Source organism: Rhinopithecus bieti, unplaced genomic scaffold, assembly GCF_001698545.2.
Source record: "Rhinopithecus bieti isolate Rb0 unplaced genomic scaffold, ASM169854v2 scaffold_12478, whole genome shotgun sequence".
Taxonomy (NCBI): domain Eukaryota; kingdom Metazoa; phylum Chordata; class Mammalia; order Primates; family Cercopithecidae; genus Rhinopithecus; species Rhinopithecus bieti.
Window position 1 is genome coordinate 1,269,711 of NW_016807367.1, and position 18,647 is coordinate 1,288,357.

The following is an 18,647-nucleotide window of genomic DNA, read 5'->3' on the forward strand; positions in this document are numbered from 1 at the left end:
CAGCTCCAGAATTCCCAAAGAGCAGATTCCACCCAACAGTGGCCAGAGGTGATATGTAATGCAGTGTGATAAATCCCAGTCACCCTGAGGTTGGAAGGCACATCTTTAAAAACTGGGGGGTAGATGCTGGGGCATGGCAAACAACAGGTATCTGTCTTGGAGTCTTCTCCTGCCCACGAGTTCCTCCAATTATCAAAATGCTTCCCAAGATTAAAGCTCAATCTTAAATGACACTTCCTCTGTAAAAACTCCACTGATCTCCAGCCAACCAAGTCTTAACTACTTCTTCCCTCTGTGCTCTTCATTCTACTTTATTTTATAGTAAGTACATATGACTGTAAACTCACGAGAAAGAATATAGTATTTAATAGAATTAACTCTAGATTTTAAAGTCAGATCTGAATTGAAACTCTGATTTCCACACCAACTAGCTAGGTGACTTTGGGCAACTTACTTAGCTTCTGAGTTAAATTTCCTCCTTTATAAGAAAAATGGTGGCCAGGTGCAGTGGCTCACACCTGTAATCCCAGCACTTTGGGAGGCTGAGGCGGCCTGATGACCTGAGGTCAGGAATTCAAGACCAGCCTGACCAACATGGGAAAATCCCATCTCTACTAAAAATACAAAATTAGCTGGGCATAGTGGCACATGCCTGTAATCCCAGCTACTTGGGAGGCTGAGGCAGGAGAATCACTTGAATCCGGGAGGTAGAGGTTGCGGTGAGCTGAGATCGCGCCATTGCAAGCCAGCCAGGGCAGCAAGATTGAAACTCCATCTCAAAAGAAAGAAAGAAAAATGCCATAAGGAGTTGGGGACAGAGTGGTATCTCATATGTCCTTGGGAGGATGACAGACAATGTTTGGGAACCCCTTGCAGAGTCCTGGAAAATAACAGGCTAGGTACTCAAGCATTGCTAGTTTTCTTTCTCCAGGTTTCTCTCTCTCGACTCTGAGTTCCTCAAAGATAAATCTTCCACTGTGTCTATTAAATACTTCAAAGGTAAGTAGGTCTTCATCAAACTCTCTTGAATAAAATTCCTTTCAGGTGTCTTCCCAGCCAGATTTAGCTGGCTGTATTAACACTTATTGAGAGGTTCTAACTGCTTTGCATGTATCAGCTTAATTTTCATGATAATCCCAGGAAATAGGCTTTATTGTCTCCATTTTACAGATAAGGAAACAGGTGAAGAAAAACTAAAAAATTTGATGGAAGTCAAATACTATTAAATGAAGAATGACGCAAGAGCTCTAGGACCCTCCACTTCTAATAGTTGATTTTTTCCATTCCTTTAATTAAACCTTTCCAAGAGACTTATAGCCTCCTATGGCTGGTGACAATGGTCTTCCTAAGATTTCACCAAAAATACATAGAGTTGCACTTAACCATGAAGGACCTACTTATGCACCATGTTGCAAAGTCCACAGGTCCTCAACCAGGAGATTTCAATCTACGGGATGATCCTGATGTTTTATCTGATAGAACTTCAAGCTGGCTACCAGCATTGCTACACCCAACTAACAACTTGCATAACTGTCCCACCAGGCAACCATGGGAACTCAAAAATGGCTTTTCACTAGGAAAAGTATGAGGAATCCTAGCCTGAGCTCTTTATCTCTTTACTTCATTGTTAAGCCTAATAGTTTTAATATCAACTTTGATTTTATCTCACCAATCACTATTATCTAGATCGCCTGTGCTTGAAATGACTTAGGTAAGTGGAAAATAGAGCGTATGGGAGAGTTCAACCGATCTTCACACTTGCATGGCAGATGCGTTTTTAAGGCATCTGCACCTCAATTTTGTGACAAGGCACAACTATATTATTTCCACTTGACAAATGAAGAAACAGAGATTCACAGAAGTTAAGTGACCCAGCAAAGATGTGTGTGAATTTGTGTTACAATGTAGGACTTCTGTCCGGGGATTTCTCTACTTATATCATGATGTTTTTTGGACACAAAAGCAGCAGTAGAAATTTTGCTTGGTCATAGTTTAGGGAATAAATGTTGTATTTTGGGGTGAAAAGCAAGGCATTCTTTTCTTTCAAACCAGGTTTAAAAAGGGAGGGTCCTTAAATTTCAGGTCTCATAAACACACTCCAGGAAAGATACACAAAAATGTAAAGGAGAAAGAATGGCATCTATTGGGGCAGGAAATAATCTAAGTGTCCTTCAATCTGTGTCCCTCATTGGGGAACTTTTTTGTGGGGGAATGGGTAGTGTTGGGATCATCCCAGCCTTAAGTAGACTGCAAAGGTAGTCATCATCTGCTGCACTGTGAGTTCTCATCCCTCCCCCTTTATTACCTCCTCCCACAGTCACACTTGTATCTTCATCTGAAGTTTAGAAATTGTTGCTTTGGTTGACTGCCTGGTACTAACCAACAAGTGCTGCTGCTGTAATTTCTAAAATTAAAAGTTTATACACGTAAGATTTTGTAGTTTTCTTAATTTTTAAAGGTGTACATGTCCTGTGTTTTGTGATTGAAATTGGCTCCAGTCTCTTCATGCTGCTGTGTCCAGTCTCTGAAATAGTAATTTCACTCATGTTTGGTGGAGGATATTTAAGAAAAAAACTCTCACAAGGGTAGCAAACTTTACTGATCCTAAAATCTAGTAGGTGAACAAAGGAAATGACAAATTTTTAATCAAAGTAAGCAATAATGACAGGTTTATTGAAAATTTCCAGTAGAGAAAACCCACTAGTTTTGGAATAAAAGTACTCAATGTACGAGAGCATAAGTGAATACAAAAGATTAACAGAAGAAAAATAAAACCAAACATAGTACAAAAAAATTAAAAAGTTTGAAATGAATTCAAACTGGGATGTTCTTTAAATCCTCCAAATATTTAACAGAGTTACTAAGTTTGGCAAAAAATTCACTTGAAAATTAAAGCCTATTTCTGTACTGTAAACTCCATAAAAACTGCTTATTAAATTCAAGCACTCCATATAACTGGTATTGAAACATGTAGGCAATTTCAGAATAGCAGGAATTATTCATTTGTTCTCACAGTTACATGAATTAACCAGCTGCAGAACTGCCTTTTGAAGAGCATGAGATAAAAGAATGCCAAAAGAGAGAAAAAAATGATAAAAATCTCTAAAAAATGGAAACACAGCAAAATTCAGATATCAGTTTGTTTCTTTAAAGCAACAAACTGAATTTTTACAGTATAGTCTACATTTGCAGTTGTCATTTCCCTCTTCCCCCCCACCCACCTCAAATACTCCTAAATTCACTAGTCTAATCAATTCTTAACTTCCAAATACTCTGTACATACATATTTAGCAAAGAGCATATGCCTAGCATTATTCTGACAGCAAGTAAGGTCAGTATACAATTTTAGAAAGATTATTATGTATATCATCAAGACTAACCTTTACTTAAACAAACAAAACCATCGCTAAACAAATAGTTTTAAAATATTATGAAAACCCATGAAAAGAAGACTCAACATGGGCTCTAAACCTGATAAAACACGTTTCAGAACAACTATTAATGCTAAACTTCTGCCCAACGATGACCTTAAAGTGCCAAACACCAAAGAATCTCTTAGGACCATTTTCTAATAGACAATTTGTCCCTGGCTTGGTCATTTCTCCTTTAACTATACGCAAAGTCCTGCTAAAAGTCTGCATTTTAGTTTGATTTTACAATAGAATGTTACGATGTAAACTAAACAGGTTCTTGATATCAACAGTATGTTACCAAGGTGGTTTTTTTTGTTTTGTTTTGTTGTTTAAATTTCTGAATCCAACAGTTGGTCACAGAGGTCAAGTATTATCAAGGCTCCTTTGTCAGTTTTCAATCGTGTCTGACTCATCCATCCTTCAAGTACATGCAAGGCTCAATAGTTTTCAAGAGGCAGATGCCTGGGGCCATTTAAGACACAGATGAAATAGGATTATGAGGTGAACCCATTTGAGTAAGAACTTTATCCAGCCACTGGAGGGGGCCGTGCAGATGTATCTCAATCCAGCAGGGGGTGCTAGTAACATCCTGGCGGTGGTATTCTGCTCCCCAGCCCTAGGAAAAACATACTGGAGGTCATTTAACTTGTTCTAACTCAGTGGTTAAACTTATTAAGTAAGAAGGGTTCACACAACCAAGACTCTGATTAAAGCTATGCATCTTTCCTCCCTGCTCTCCGCCGCCGGGGAGAAAAAAACACACATATACAAACACACACATAATTTGGCAAGCAATTTCAAGGGATGGATGTTAGCTCCCCAGGCAGAATCCATGGATTCCAATAAGAATACCGGTCTTGAGGAATGAAGGTTTTAAAATACATTATAAAGTTGTCTTAATAAAGGCACTTTAAAACTTTTATTTTAATTGCCCATTTCTGATAGTAATGTAATAGCTATTATTAAATTCTCATTTTATCAAGAAAATAAAACAAAAAAGCTATGCTAGACAGACTGACATTCAGTTTCTTCCTTATTCGGCCACTGATTCAGCCTCCTATCAACACACAGCTCTTGATCTTTCAATCTCTAAGCAAAACGGGCAGGAGTACATTCAAGTATCCAAAAAGCTATTATTGACACCTAGCCATTGCCATGAATCAATACATTCTATCATTCATTTGTACAAGAAGGTAGCTTGTCAGAACTACTGCATTAAGACAGTAGAGTTCCACAGAATAAAGTCACTATGAAAAAGAGAAAAGTAACTGCTACTGCAAAGACCAAAAACTCATTGGTGGGGATGGACAATGATTAATCCTTTAGTCCTGTTTCATGGGAGTATCAGAGAAGGTTGGGTTCTATTTATTTCTGCTACCTATCTACTCCAGCAGTTTTAAGAAATAGATCTGGGACCAGGCGCGGTGGCTCACACCTGTAATCCCAGCACTTTGGGAGTCCGAGACGGGCAGATCACCTGAGGTCGGGAGCTCCAGACCAGCCTGGCCAACATGGTAAAACCCCATCTCTACTAAAAATATAAAAAGTAGCCAGGTGTGGTGGTGTAGCCCTGTAATCCCCGCTACCTGGGAAGCTTAGGCATGAGAATCACTTGAATCCAGGAGGCGGAGGTTACCGTGAGTCAAGATCACACCACTGCACTCCGGCCTGGGTGACAGAGCAAGACTCTGTCTCAGGCAGGTGTATCACTTGAGATCAGGAGTTTGAGACCAGCCTGGCCAACATGGCGAAACTCTGACTCTACTAAAAATACAGAAATTAGCCGGGTGCTGTGGCACATGCCTGTAATCCCAGTTACTCGGGAGCCTGAGTCAGGAGAATTGCTTGAACCTGGGAGGCGGAGGTTGTAGTGAGCCGAGATCACACCACTGCACTCCAGCCTGGGCGGCAGAGCGAGACTCTGTCTCAAAAAAAAAAAAAAAAAAAAAAAAAAAAAAAAAAAAAAAAAAAAGAAAGAAAGAAAGAAAAGGAAATATATCCAAACATCAAAACTTGTATAAACTACATCTATATGGATATATGTAACTATATAGATGTATGTACACTCATGCATTCGTAAATATAAACAAACTCCTAAATTTAATTTACAGGCTTATGTGCAGGTTTCCTCCATCAGATATCAACATCTTTGAAGGCAGGAATTTATCTTTACCTCCAATATATAGCATAATGACAGAAAGCAGAAGCTCTATAAATATGTGTTCAGCTGAGGTGACTTGGACTTTTCAGACATAGAGTTTAAAGTACAAATAATTTATAAAATATGTTTTATGTTAACATCCAAAATGATCATTTTAAAACAGCACAAGATTGGCTATTGTTAGTAAAATGTTCTCTTATAATTTCTTTAAAATGTTGAATGGGAGAGGATAAAGTATGCAGTCCATATAATAAAGAACAGTTCTGTAAAAACAGTGTGCACACTTTTTGTTGCTAATATATGATAAACAGCTTCTCTTTAACATTCAGCAGGATTTTAAAATAGTATTTACCTTCAGCTCTCTAAATCCAACTTCCAAGCTAAGTTCATTATATCTTGTATAACTCCATTCTAGTGCTTATCAGATTATAATTAAAGATATACTAGAGCATAAGGATCTTGATGATAGAGACTTTAGGTGCTTTTTCATCTTTGTATTACTTCTCTGAACTAGTGCTAAAATATCTGCTGAACGAATACAATCTAATACATTTTGAATGCATAACTTTGCATTATAAATACTTTTATTAGTGTAAAGGTTGTTTTTACTTGTGTAAAAGTAAATTATTAAAACTGTACAAAAGTGAAATAATGAACATTGATTGGATAAACAATAAAAATGAGTTTGAGCAGGAAGCTAATTGGAACATTAAAGTCATAAATTCTCCTAGAGTGGTCCTTCAATAATAGACTCACTGAGGGACCTTAATAATAATTACCACAGTTCTCAACTCCATCCACCCCCATTTCAAAGATAATAAACATGAGAACCAGAGAAGAAATCTGTGCCTTAATCACACAGTTAAAATGGCAGAAAAAACTGGAAACTGCACCTCGACTCTCAAGAGTTGTTCTTTCCTCCATAACAATAAAAACAATAAATGAAAACACTTCTGGCAGGTCACTGTTCTTATTTTAAAAACCATTTGAGCCAAATGCTAAGTCAAAAATTAAACAGCACATGTTAATAATGAATAAGATAGGTCTTTGTAGCCCCATATGTACATAGCATATAGGTCAACTTCTTTAAAGGGTAAAAAAATTTTCTTAATACTAACAAGGTACCAGACTCAGCTACAAATAACTGTTGAAGTACACTGCAAAAAGGAAGCAAGCAAGCAAACAAACAAAAACAAACACTAAGGGAACACATTGAAAATCTAAGATGCTTTAAATAAGCAGGAAAAGTAATTATATTCAGGAAAAGATATCTTTGATCTAAGGGATGATTAACAAGTAAGGCTCCAAAATTATCCTCAGTAATAAATACATTACAAAACAGGTTTAACAACAAGTTTGGTGAGCTTCTGAACAGACGACATAAAAGGTAATTGCCTCACTCAAATATATAATTAGTTCTGTTTCTCAAAGTACAAGAGGATGAAACTTATTTTTGAGAATTCAGAGACAGGTCAGTTACTAGAATAAGTCACTGACTCATGAAATCTAATCGGACGTTTAAGGTTTTTTAGATTTCAATGGCATCCTGAACATTTTTATTTCTCAAAGGCAATCTCAAAGAAGATGAGACAGCAAAAAGATCAAGTATTATGAGCAATGTGTTTAACCTTCTCCCTCATCAAACCTTACAATGCAATCTTTGAGCTAAGGCATCTATTTATCTTGGGCAAGGGCCTTATTAACTTCTGAATTGTAAGAAAATCATGAGGCTTACTGAAACCACTAAAAAAACCTGACCAAACACAATTTCCAATGTGATGAACTTTAAGTTTTACAAAAGATCACTTCCTTACTGTTGAAACAAAACAAGCATTACCATCATAAAAGTACTAAAACAAATAACAAAAGGAAGATATGTTTACTCAACTGATCTTGTAAAACAACCATGTATTTAAATTATATTTTACATATGTAACATAACATATTCTACTGGTAATACAATAGCTAAAGTGGTGCTACCTGAATAAGGAAAAGGCTATTAAAACCCACAGCTATTGATATTTAATACAAGTACTCTTATGTTCCTATAATATTTTCCTAATAATTGACACTCTCGTTACAGTTTAAAAATGCCTAGATGATAAGTCAGCTAATATGAACATATTATCAAGAGGATATAGATTCACATATTGCCAAAAAAAAAAGCACAGCAAAAGTATGTGAGACCCTAAATGGAGGAGTCAGAGCTCACTTACCTTCACAAAGCTCATACGTATAGTACACATTTTTGTAAGCTCATAGACTGTCTCAAATCCATGGTTCACAGACTGTGCCAATAACTGAGCAAATTCTTGGTTGTTAAAAATTTTCAGACTACACCCACTAGGGATCTTGCAAACAGTAGTAGGATGAAATCCATGATGGTAGTTGCAGTTCCGACTTTGCACAAAGATGCTACTGTCACTAAGGCATTCGGCATACACCTCCCCTCCAACATAATAAAGATGAACTCCTATTGGAAGGCAAAGCATATAATTTAGTTATTATTAATTTTTATAGCTCAAAGGCACCTGTGCAGCTTCAACACAGAAACTTAAATTTACATGGATTTAAACTTTGGCTAGTTAGATAGCTATTCTCTAAGTCCTGTACAACAGGGGTCCCCAACCCCTGGGGCCATGGACCTGTATCAGTCTGTGGCCTGTTGGAAACCAGGCCACACAGCAGGAGGTGAGTGAGCAAGCATTACAGCCGGAGCTCCCTCTCCTGTCAGATCAGCGGCAGCATTAATTCTCATAGAAGCATGAACCCTATTGTGAACTGTGCATGTGAGGGATCTAGGTTGCATGCTCCTTATGAGAATCTAATGCCTGATGATCTGAGTGGAACAGTTTCATCCTGAAACTATCCCTTCCCCATCCCCTGTGGAAAAATTGTTTTCCATGAAATTGGTCCCTGGTGCCAAAAGATTGGGGTGGCTGATGTATGACTGATAAAATCTTAGTTAACTATATTAGTTAATACAGTATCTAGGAGGTTTCTAGAAAATAACAAAATGTTTAAAAAAATACTAATAGGCCAGGCACAGTGGTTCAGGCCTGTAATCTCAGCACTTTGGGAAGCCAAGGTGGACAGATTGCTTGAGTTCAGGAGTTCAAGACTAGCCTGGGCAGCATGGCAAAACCCTGTCTCCACAAAAAAAAAAAAAAAAAGAAAAAGAAAAAAATTAGCTAGGCATAGTGGTGCACGCCTGTAGTCCCAGTTACACAGAGGCTGAGGTGGCAGGATTGCTTGAGGCAAGGAGGTCAAGGCTGCAGTGAGCTGTGATCAAGCCACTGCACTCCAGATTGGGTGACAGAGTGAGACCCTGTCTCAAATAACAACAACAACAACAACAAAATGAAGCAATTTCATTTTGGTAAGTAATTAATGTCTTACTTGGCCAGACATGGAAAGTATATTTTCACTCTAAAAATACAACATAATAAAACCTGGATGCTATGTATTTACTATAAAGCGCTCTTGCATTTATTGTACAGCTAAGATGTTTGGAAAATTTTAGAAAGGGAAGAGAGGAGAAAGAGAAGAGAGGAACTGTAAAGTCACAGGTGGAAGAAGTATTGCCAAGAGCTGTAAGATACAAGAACCAGTTAAAAAAACCATGAAAATGAAACTAGAAAAGTCATACGGTGTATGTAAAATTAGATCTCACTAAACTATCACCTGCTCCTAACTTCTTCCTTTGAGACCCAGGGTGCTTAAAGTGTAGGAAATTGGTCTTACCCTGCCTTTAAAAAAAGTGAAGTAGAGGTAAAAAAACTCATTCTCACAAAGCCCCACACCACTGTGGGAGATGACTTTATATAGGTCACCCAGCAGCATTAGATCCCATGTGGGTTTAAATGATCCACCTTGTAGGTAACTCTGGTATGGCTTAGTCAAGGCTATACTGTGTCTCATAGAAAATGTTACATGTTGTGTTTATATGTATACACAACAGTTAGGATTTCTGTAACAATTAAATAGCTGCTGGAGCAGAAGCCCATTTGTTTGGTCTGATGTAGGGAAAACAATTTAAGAGTGTGTGTGCCACTAATTTTTCCTGATAAAACTGACAAATTTTCATCCTGAAAAATCAGAAAGTAAATCAAAATATAAAGAGGCAGAAAATATTATCACTCTTTTAGTGACTCAGAGGCAATAATTATTAATAGTTTGATACACTGTATTTGGTTTTGGCTATCATTAAAATGTCTTTGCAAACATTTAAAATATCTGTATGATTGTATGAGTGTTTTTAAAATGATTTTCCCATTAGTGGACCACTGGCTTGATAGCAATTTTCTGCTTTTATAGTAATGCCATGATAAATGTCTCTGGACAATTTTTGATAATATCCTTAGGAGAGATTCCTGGAAGTTAAATTATTGGATCGAAGGCTGCTGATTAACTCTGCCAAATGACTTTCCAGAATGCATCAATTTACACTGTCACCAGCAGTGTAGGAATGCTTTTCTCATTTCACCCGTGCCAGTACTGAATCTGCGTGTAGAGTATAAATAAAATTTCCCTAATTTATAGTTGACAAATAATTGTTTAATTTGCCTGTGAGGCTGAATATGTTCTCATAGTTTATTAGCCATCTGTGTTTCTCTTGTGAATTCACTGTTCATACTTCTTACCCATTTATCTCACTGGGGTCCTATTTTTATTTTTTTTATGAACTGTTCATGTAAGAAGGATATAAATACTTTCTTATTTGTTTCCCTGTTAGTCCTTTGTCTTTTATTTGTGACACATTTTTAACCTACAGAAGTTTGCAATCTCTTGGTCAAACCTTTTATAATCCTTTGTTGCTTTTTATGCTTAGAAAATTTCTACCTCTCTGATCAAGCATATTTTCTTCTAGCTTTTTAATTGTTTGCCTTTTGAAAAACATTCAACTCATTAATCTGTTTGCATATATAGTATGAGGTCAGGGTTTCTCTTTCCCAGCCTCACCCAAAAGTTAACTTGGTTTTGTAGAACCATTAGAAGACTCTACTGATTTGCTATGCTTCACTTAACATACATTATATTTTTATGTACAGAATAGTCTGAGTTTAACTAATTCTACTGTTTTGTCTACACACTGGTTTACTTGTAGTTTTACAATGTTTTATTAACCCTAATGCCAATAATTTTTTTCTTTATTTTTCCATTTACAAAGTTAGCTAGCCTTACTTGCTTATTCTTCCAGGTAATATTCAGAATACATTTTCCAGTTTTCAAAAAAATCACACTGTGATTCTGAAAAGAGTTGTTTTAACCTTATAAATTAAATTAGATGGAATTAATATGCTTAAAATGTTCTCACAATATTAAGCTTTCCCTTTAAGGAACACAGGCTGCCTATTTATTCAAATTTTCCCTCTCTCAGTTAAATTTGGTTTCTTCATGTAATTCTCACATATTGCAGGTTCAGATTATTTCGAAGAAACTGATGTTTTCTGTGGCTATTGGGAAGGGGATTTCCCCTTTCATTATATTTTCTAACTGGTTATTACCAGATTAAAGGAAAATGACTAACATAATTTTTAAAAGATAGATTCTTTGGAAGTTTCTAGATAAATAATCATATCATTTGAATAGGCACAATGCCCAACCATAATACTGGCATGGATGAAGGGAGAAAGGCACTCATATATTTCTGGTAGGAATGCAAATTCATTTTATGTATGCATCTATGTATTTATTTAATTTTAATTAATTTATTTATTTTGAGACAGTCTCCCTCTGTCACCCAGGCTAGAGAGCAGTGACTTGATCTCAGCTCACGGCAATCTCCGCCTCCCAAATTCAAGTGATAACTTTTCCTCTGCCTCCCGAGCAGCTGGGATTACAGGCATGTGCCACCACACCTGGCTAATTTCTATATTTTTAGTAGAGACCCGGTTTCACCATGTTGCCCAGGCTGGTCTCAAACTCCTGACCTCAACTGATCCACCTGCCTTGGCGTCCCAAAGCGCTGGAATTACTTTTTGGAAAGTAATTGGGTGAAATATATCAATAGATTTTGATCTACTAATTTTACTTCAAGAATCTATCCTGAGAATATTGTCAATCACACATATCATCTACACATAATAATCTTGCCTTATTTCCATTATCTATAATTGTATATTTGAGTACACTATTCAGGGCATCTGGAACAATTTTAAATAACAGCATTCCAAGAATCCTTATTTTCTTAATAATGTTTTAGGAGGAAATGTCCCATAGTACAATTTTTTTTTTGTTCCTTTGGGATAAGAGTCATCTTTAGAATTTAATGAAAAGTATGTCCTTTCCTCCCAAATGTATGCAAAATTTTGTTTATATACAACTTCAGAGGTTTACAGACCATAGAGAGATATCTATGTATGTTATGAACCTAGGTTCTAGCATTTCATTATTAAATTTATAGTCAGAGTTTTTTCCTTTAATTATACAAGAAAGTATCTACCAATTTCTGATTTAAGAGTTGGAGTTTTCTTCCCCTCAGGATTAAATGTTACACTTTATCTTGAGTGCTTTTAAAGCATCTAATAAATAACCTTTTAATCTGGTCCACTGTTCTAAATTTCACAGGTCACTGTTTCATACTTTTACCCTGGAAATAATTTTAGATTTGTAGAAAAGTTTGAAAAGGAACAAAGAAAAACAGAACAAAGAATACCCGTATAACCATTATCCAGATGCATCTATTGTGACAATTTGCTCCATCTGCTTGATCGCTTGGGCCCTTTCTCCCCACTGCTGCTGCACACGCACCATGCATGTGTGTGTCTGTCTGTATGTATGTATTGTAACACAGGTTTTAGGTAAATAGATGGTGAGTAGACAGGTATCTTTACATACTAATTTCTTCCTGAACCACTTTCTTAAATACTTAAGTATTTCCTAAGAATAGTGATAGTCTCTTATATAGCCATAGTATAGTTGGCAATGCTAATACATTTAACATTGGTCTAATCCACCATTCATATTTCAGTTTTGACTGCTGACCTTAATAATGTCCTTTACAATATTAATATTTTTCTCCTGTTCAGTACAGGATCATATCCAGGGCTAGATATTGCATGCAGGTGTCATATCTCTTTAACTATTTTTAATCTGGAACATTTCCATACCTTTGTCTTTTGACACTGACATCTTGGAAAATTAGTCCCCTTCTTCACCCTTTTTAATAGAATGTTTTGAGTCTGTCTGATATTTCCTCAGGATTAGATTCGGATTTGCATTATCAGCTGGAATCCTGTGTAGGTGATGTTATGGCCTTCTCGGGGTATGACATCTGGAGGTATATGATACCCATCTGTCTCTCATTGGTGATGGTAATTTTGATCTCCCAGTCAAAACTGGGCATCCATCAATTATACAATTATAATTAAAATACAAATGATACACTTTTCCACTGTTTAGTTAATGCTTTTTATTCTCCCTCATACTAAAAGGCAGTTTGAGGATAAACACTCTTAAGACCATGCAAATATACTGATTCTCATAAACATTTTCTTTATATTTAGCATCCATTGATGATTCTTGCCTGATCCTTACTATGATGGTTGCAAAATGATGATATTCAAACTTTAGCACTCACTCTGTATTTGTCAACCAGCCTTCCCCATTCACTTATTTATCTATTTATTATGAGTATGGACTTATGAATTCATATTGTTTTTCAATGGTGTAAAATTCAATGCCGTACTGAGGCCAGGCACAGTGGCTCACAACCTGTAATTCCAGAACTTTGGGAGGCCAAGGCAGGCTGATCATTTGAGGTTAGGAGTTCGAGACCAGCCTAGCCAACAAGGTAAAACTCAATGACTCTACTAAATATATAAAAATTAGCCGAGCATGGTGGTGCACACCTGTAATCTCCCAGTTACTGAGGAGGCTGAGACACAAGAATCACTTGAACCTGGGAGGTGGAGGTTGCAGTGAGCCAAGATCACACCACTGGACTCCAGCCTGGGTGACAGGGGGAGACTCCATTTCAAAAAAATATAAATACATAAATAAAATGAAGTAAAATTCATCACTGTAATTATTTTGGGGCTCAAACTGTCTGAGAGTTGGCTCCTGAGGCATGCCTCATGATTTCCATAAGCATTTCTTTACTTTCTGCCACAATAAGATGCTCTAGGGTCCTCCTGTGCCTACCTATCCCAGCCTAGGGGTCAGCCATTTCTTCAAGGGGCCCTAGCTCCTTTTAGTGGGACATGGTATTAGTGATGATGATCTGAACACTAGACATGCTTATTGCTACTGGGTATGTACGCTTCTGGGCCCTTTCAGCAGGCAGATCAGAAACCATACGCACGTAAAAATGCATATACAGACGCATACACATGCACATACGTAATACATGAGAACTTAAACATACATACACACATACACATAAGTATTATTAAAATCAGAATTTTGCATTGATACCTCTATTCTCCTTCATATAGTTTATTTTTTGCTCCCCTCTGCATTTATATGTCTATCTTCCACAGTGGAAACCCAGGCTCCCAACAATATCCACACATTTAGTCATTTGCTTCATCTTTACATATGAAAATTTCAGAATGGTTTCACTCATACTGCTATGAAATAATCAAGTTTACCAAAAAGAATTCAGGATTTATTTGAAATCCTGCCCCTACTCTATCTATTCCACTCAGCCTAGGCTGAGGATATGGACAGTTGTTCTTATATGGACAGTTGTTCAATCTGGTGTCCCTGTGAAGGTACAATCACTGCAGGGTTCTATCATGCCACCTTGCACGATGTTTGTGCTAGAATCTAGTTCTTTATTTACTGAGTTATGGTATTCATCTGAAATACAATTAAGCAATTAACTTTAATTTGCTTTTAATTTTAGGTTGTAATTCATTTTTTAACAGCCAATTTATTCGGTAGCAAAATATCATACAGAATTGTGTCTTAAAATGGCAAATCATAATTTCAAGTAATTAATTTCAATATTATGACAGTTGATCGATCACAAAAATCACTGACTGCAAGAGCTTCCAGATAGCAGAAACTGGAAAAATATTTACAAACTGCGGCAAGTGAAATGACTTGGTCTTTGCTACACTAGTTTGTTACAGGAATGATTTTAAGTCAGCTCTGGAGGAACAGGGACACAACAGATAAACATCTGAAAGAGGTTAAAGCAAAAACTCACCTTTTCCAATATGCCGCCTGGTGTTTTCAATAGTGGAATTCCGGTTAACATTGGAGAGCAGCCCAAGGCAGAAACGGTTCTTATTATTGGAAGGATCAGTGAAACCATCTACCAACACACTTGTGGAGGAGGCATGGAACGCTTCACCCACACGATTGTTGAGCTCATAGTAGACAATAGAGCACCAGTGTTTTGGTTCCTCATAAGCAACCGCCTGAACATCTATAGGAAAGAAAACGTTATATCAACCAAGGTTAGTGCCTCAGGCTCTCAAAAACTGAAACCGTGTGGTTGAATTGGCTCAGGATCATGGAATGAAGACATTGGAAAAGCAATTGCTATTATAATGTATACAGTTTTTCTATGATGTTTAAAGCAGGTACTTCTTAACTAAATATGACATTCTCCTTATTCTCCTAATTGGAGAAAATTGGAAAACCATTTTCTCCAGTTACTATCAGATAACCAAAACACCAGATAAGGAAGCACAGCAAAAACTTTTGTTGCATAATACGCAGAAATGGAAATCACCCCTACCATAGACTTTGGCTCACCATCTAAAGAAACACAACAAGTGACAAGTGAAAAAATAAGTGGGAAGAGAACAATAGAAGATAGGAAATATGCCAAAGGTATTGGCATAAAAATAAATTACTTTTGGCAAAGACTAAGTATCCCTATGCTTATTCAAAGCAATGAAAATCAGTTTCTAATTATTGATAAAAAGTTACTTTACCTCATATTAAGTTGCCAATAACTATCACAGCTACAGTGTTGCTCCAGTTCTCAAACTCAGGAAGAAATCTTGCCAGCTGGCCATTCTTACAGAATGAATCATATCTTTCTCATCCAGATTTCATGCTAACTTCCTTATATTTGCTTTAAGTCATGCAGAGCAGGTGTGTTTTGTCTCTCCATTCCCAGAATGGGCCAACAATGGAAATTACCCAACTTTACTGACAGGATGCAGCTTGTTAAGTCAAATCTCTTAAGACTAACAAATCTCCAAACAGAACATGGTTCTAAACATTTGCAACTAAAAGGTTTTAAAGATGAATTCCTTCTGTAGTAAAACCTCTAGTACCACTGCTTTAGAGATTCCTGGAATACAAACCATATATTTCCAGCATACCAATAATATAATAATCTGAGGTTTATGAAGTCTTGGGTGTACAATAATAAGAGAAAGAAAAGAAAGAAAGTCCACATCAGAAGCCCAGACTATAACTGCTAAGGGAGAAACACCTCTGTGTTCTTAACATCAAATTCCACAAATACTAAAACGCACTTTTAGAAATTGGTAAAAAAAAAAACAAAAAAAAAAAAACAAAAAAAAACACACCCCCCACACCCAAAAAAAAAAAAAAAAAAAAACAAGGAAAATACTCATTAAAAAACCCACATGTAAGTTAGCTGCTTTATATACGTAAGTAGTTAGCTAAAAACATACACTATCTTCCCTGCTTGCTAAGCAACTCTACCACATCAATTTGCCATAATCCAAAAAGCAAAACTTTAGTGATTTACCAGTGCCAAATCTTAAAGCAGACTGCAACATTATTAACAGAAGGCTTTTATCAGCTATCAGGATACTTCAAAATATTATTCATCTAGGTCAGAGGTTGATAAATTTTTTCTGTGAAAGGCCAGAAAGATTTTGTGGGCTGTAGAATCTTTATCACAACTATCCAGTTCTCCCCTTGTAACACAGAAGCAGTCATAGACAATATGTAATAAATGAATACAGCTGTGGCCCAATAACGCTTTATTCACAGAAACAGATAGCAGGCTGAACTGGCCTGTGGGCTGTAGTTTGTTGACCCCTGCTCTAGGAAAATCACCAAAGGTTAAAAAGAAGTAAAAAAAAAAAAAAAAAAAAAAAAGGCGGGGAAGAAAAAAAATGGCCAACATTCCTTCCTCGTGAAAATACTGACTGACTATAAACTATAATGGAAAAAAAAAATTTAAAGCTATTTAAATGAAAAAAATCTTAAAGCAATTTAAAGATCTGTTTCCTGAAATTAGACATTTTGGGTTTAGCAATAATAGTTACTGGGTCCACATGCTCCTAATAGTGTGGTACTGTGCCGATTCTCCCCTGGTATCCTGGTCTCCAAATATAAATTCCACAGATGTGTGAGATAAGGGTTACTTCCCCCAACCAGAGTGTTCATTGACAAAGAATTATGTTTGATAAGATGTTTAAGAGATAATCAGGAACCATAAAACACAGAGGTAATAAAAAAGATTTAAAAATCATATTGATTAAAACGGTGTACATTCCAACTGATGACACTGTACATCCAAGAAAGGTCCTTTGAGTTCATCACCAATGTTTTTTTTTTTGTGGGGGGGGGTACTGAGTTTGCTCTTGTTGCCCAGGCTGGAGTGCAATGGCGTGATCTCAGCTCACTGCAACCTCTGCCTCCTGGGTTCAAGTGATTCCCCTGCCTCAGGCTCCCAAGTAGCTAGAACAACAGGCACCCGCCACCACACCCAGTTAATTTTTGTATCTGTAGTAGAGATAAGATTTCATCATGTTGGCCAGTCTGGTCTCAAACTCTTGACCTCAGGTGATCCACCTGCCTCAGCCTCCCAAAGTGCTAGGGATTACAGGCGTGAGCCACCACACCCAACCTTCATCACCAATTTTTAAATCAATGTTTAGAGCAGTTTTACATTCACAGCAAAATTGAGTATATGATAGAGTGATTTTCCATATGTCCCCACCCCACACCTTCCTAGCCTCCCCCATTATTAATATCCCCCACCAGAGTGGCACATTTGTTGTAACTGATGAACCAACATTCATCCTACAGACCTACACCCAAAGTCTACAGTTTACATCAGGGTTCACTCACGGTGGTGTAAATCCTATGGGTTTGGATAAATGTATAATGACAGGCAGTTACCACTGTATAACGTATCATAGAGACAAAATCAATTTTAAGTACTTAAAAATATAAGCAACTCCTATTTTAATAAGTATCTCCTATTTTAATAAAAAAGCACTAAGAATGAAATAAGACATACCTAGTAACCAAACTGCACTTTAACTTCAATTTGCATAAACATTATATAAATTGCATGATCCATGCCATGTGTTGAGTGCAGCAGCGAAGCACTTTCCTTCATGAGACGTTATTTAGGAACAGTTTTATCTGCCAGTGTGGCTGTGGATTCTAACAGATTCTCAGAGAGTCTACCAAACTCATTTACCTGAGTTCTCTGCTCACTTAAGTCTATGCCACTTGCCTATGCAAGGCTGGAAGAGTGACGGCATCCTCCACCCAGTCACTGCTAAGGACAATACAGTGCTGGAGTCAAAGACCCGCCCGTTACTGGAGGGGGAAGAAATTTTCATTTCTGCCTGCAAGTTCTTCAGGCCGAGAAGGGGAAAAACTTGTGCCTCAATTTCTTTCAGTAACAAAGTCAGAAACAAACAGCAAGAAAGAAATTCTATTAGTTTGTTCCAGTTGTAGTTACACACATAAAAGGCCTGAAAAATAGATGGGGTTTATGAGTATCTATCCTAATTACAGAAGAAAGCCTTTGGACAGCCCAGTTATACCAACTTCCAACTTTGGAAATCACCAGTGAAAACTCTACTTTAGTTCTGTTATACTTATGGTTTCTAAATACCATTTTGTTCATTTAAAAATACTCTTTTTGGCTGGGTGTGGTGGCTCACGCCTATAATCCCATCACTTTGGGAGGCCAAGGTGGGCGGATCACCTGAGGTCAGGAGTTTGAGACCAGCCTGGCCAACATGGTGAAACCCCATCTCTACTAAAAATACAAAAATTAGCCGGGTGTGGTGGTGTGCGCCTGTAATCCCAGCTACTCAGGAGGCTGAGGCAGGAGAATCACTTGAACCCAGAGGTGGAGGTTGCAGTGAGCCAAGATTGCACCATTG

The 18,647-nt window shown here is 37.1% G+C and overlaps 1 protein-coding gene across 9 annotated transcripts in view; it reads right to left on the reverse strand.

The window, feature by feature from the left end:
- Positions 1–2,652: 2,652 nt before the first annotated feature.
- Positions 2,653–18,647, reverse strand: part of SMAD1 (SMAD family member 1) — an 80,613-nt gene continuing 64,618 nt past the window's right edge. For all 9 annotated transcript variants that reach the window (XM_017881525.1, XM_017881520.1, XM_017881522.1 and 6 more), the window contains exons 5-7: positions 14,732–14,953; positions 7,791–8,047; positions 2,653–4,029 (exon numbers count right to left, since the gene is read on the reverse strand). In XM_017881525.1, coding sequence (XP_017737014.1) covers positions 3,886–4,029; positions 7,791–8,047; positions 14,732–14,953 — 623 coding nt within the window. In that variant the 3' untranslated portion in view covers positions 2,653–3,885. The remainder of the gene's footprint in view (positions 4,030–7,790; positions 8,048–14,731; positions 14,954–18,647) is intronic.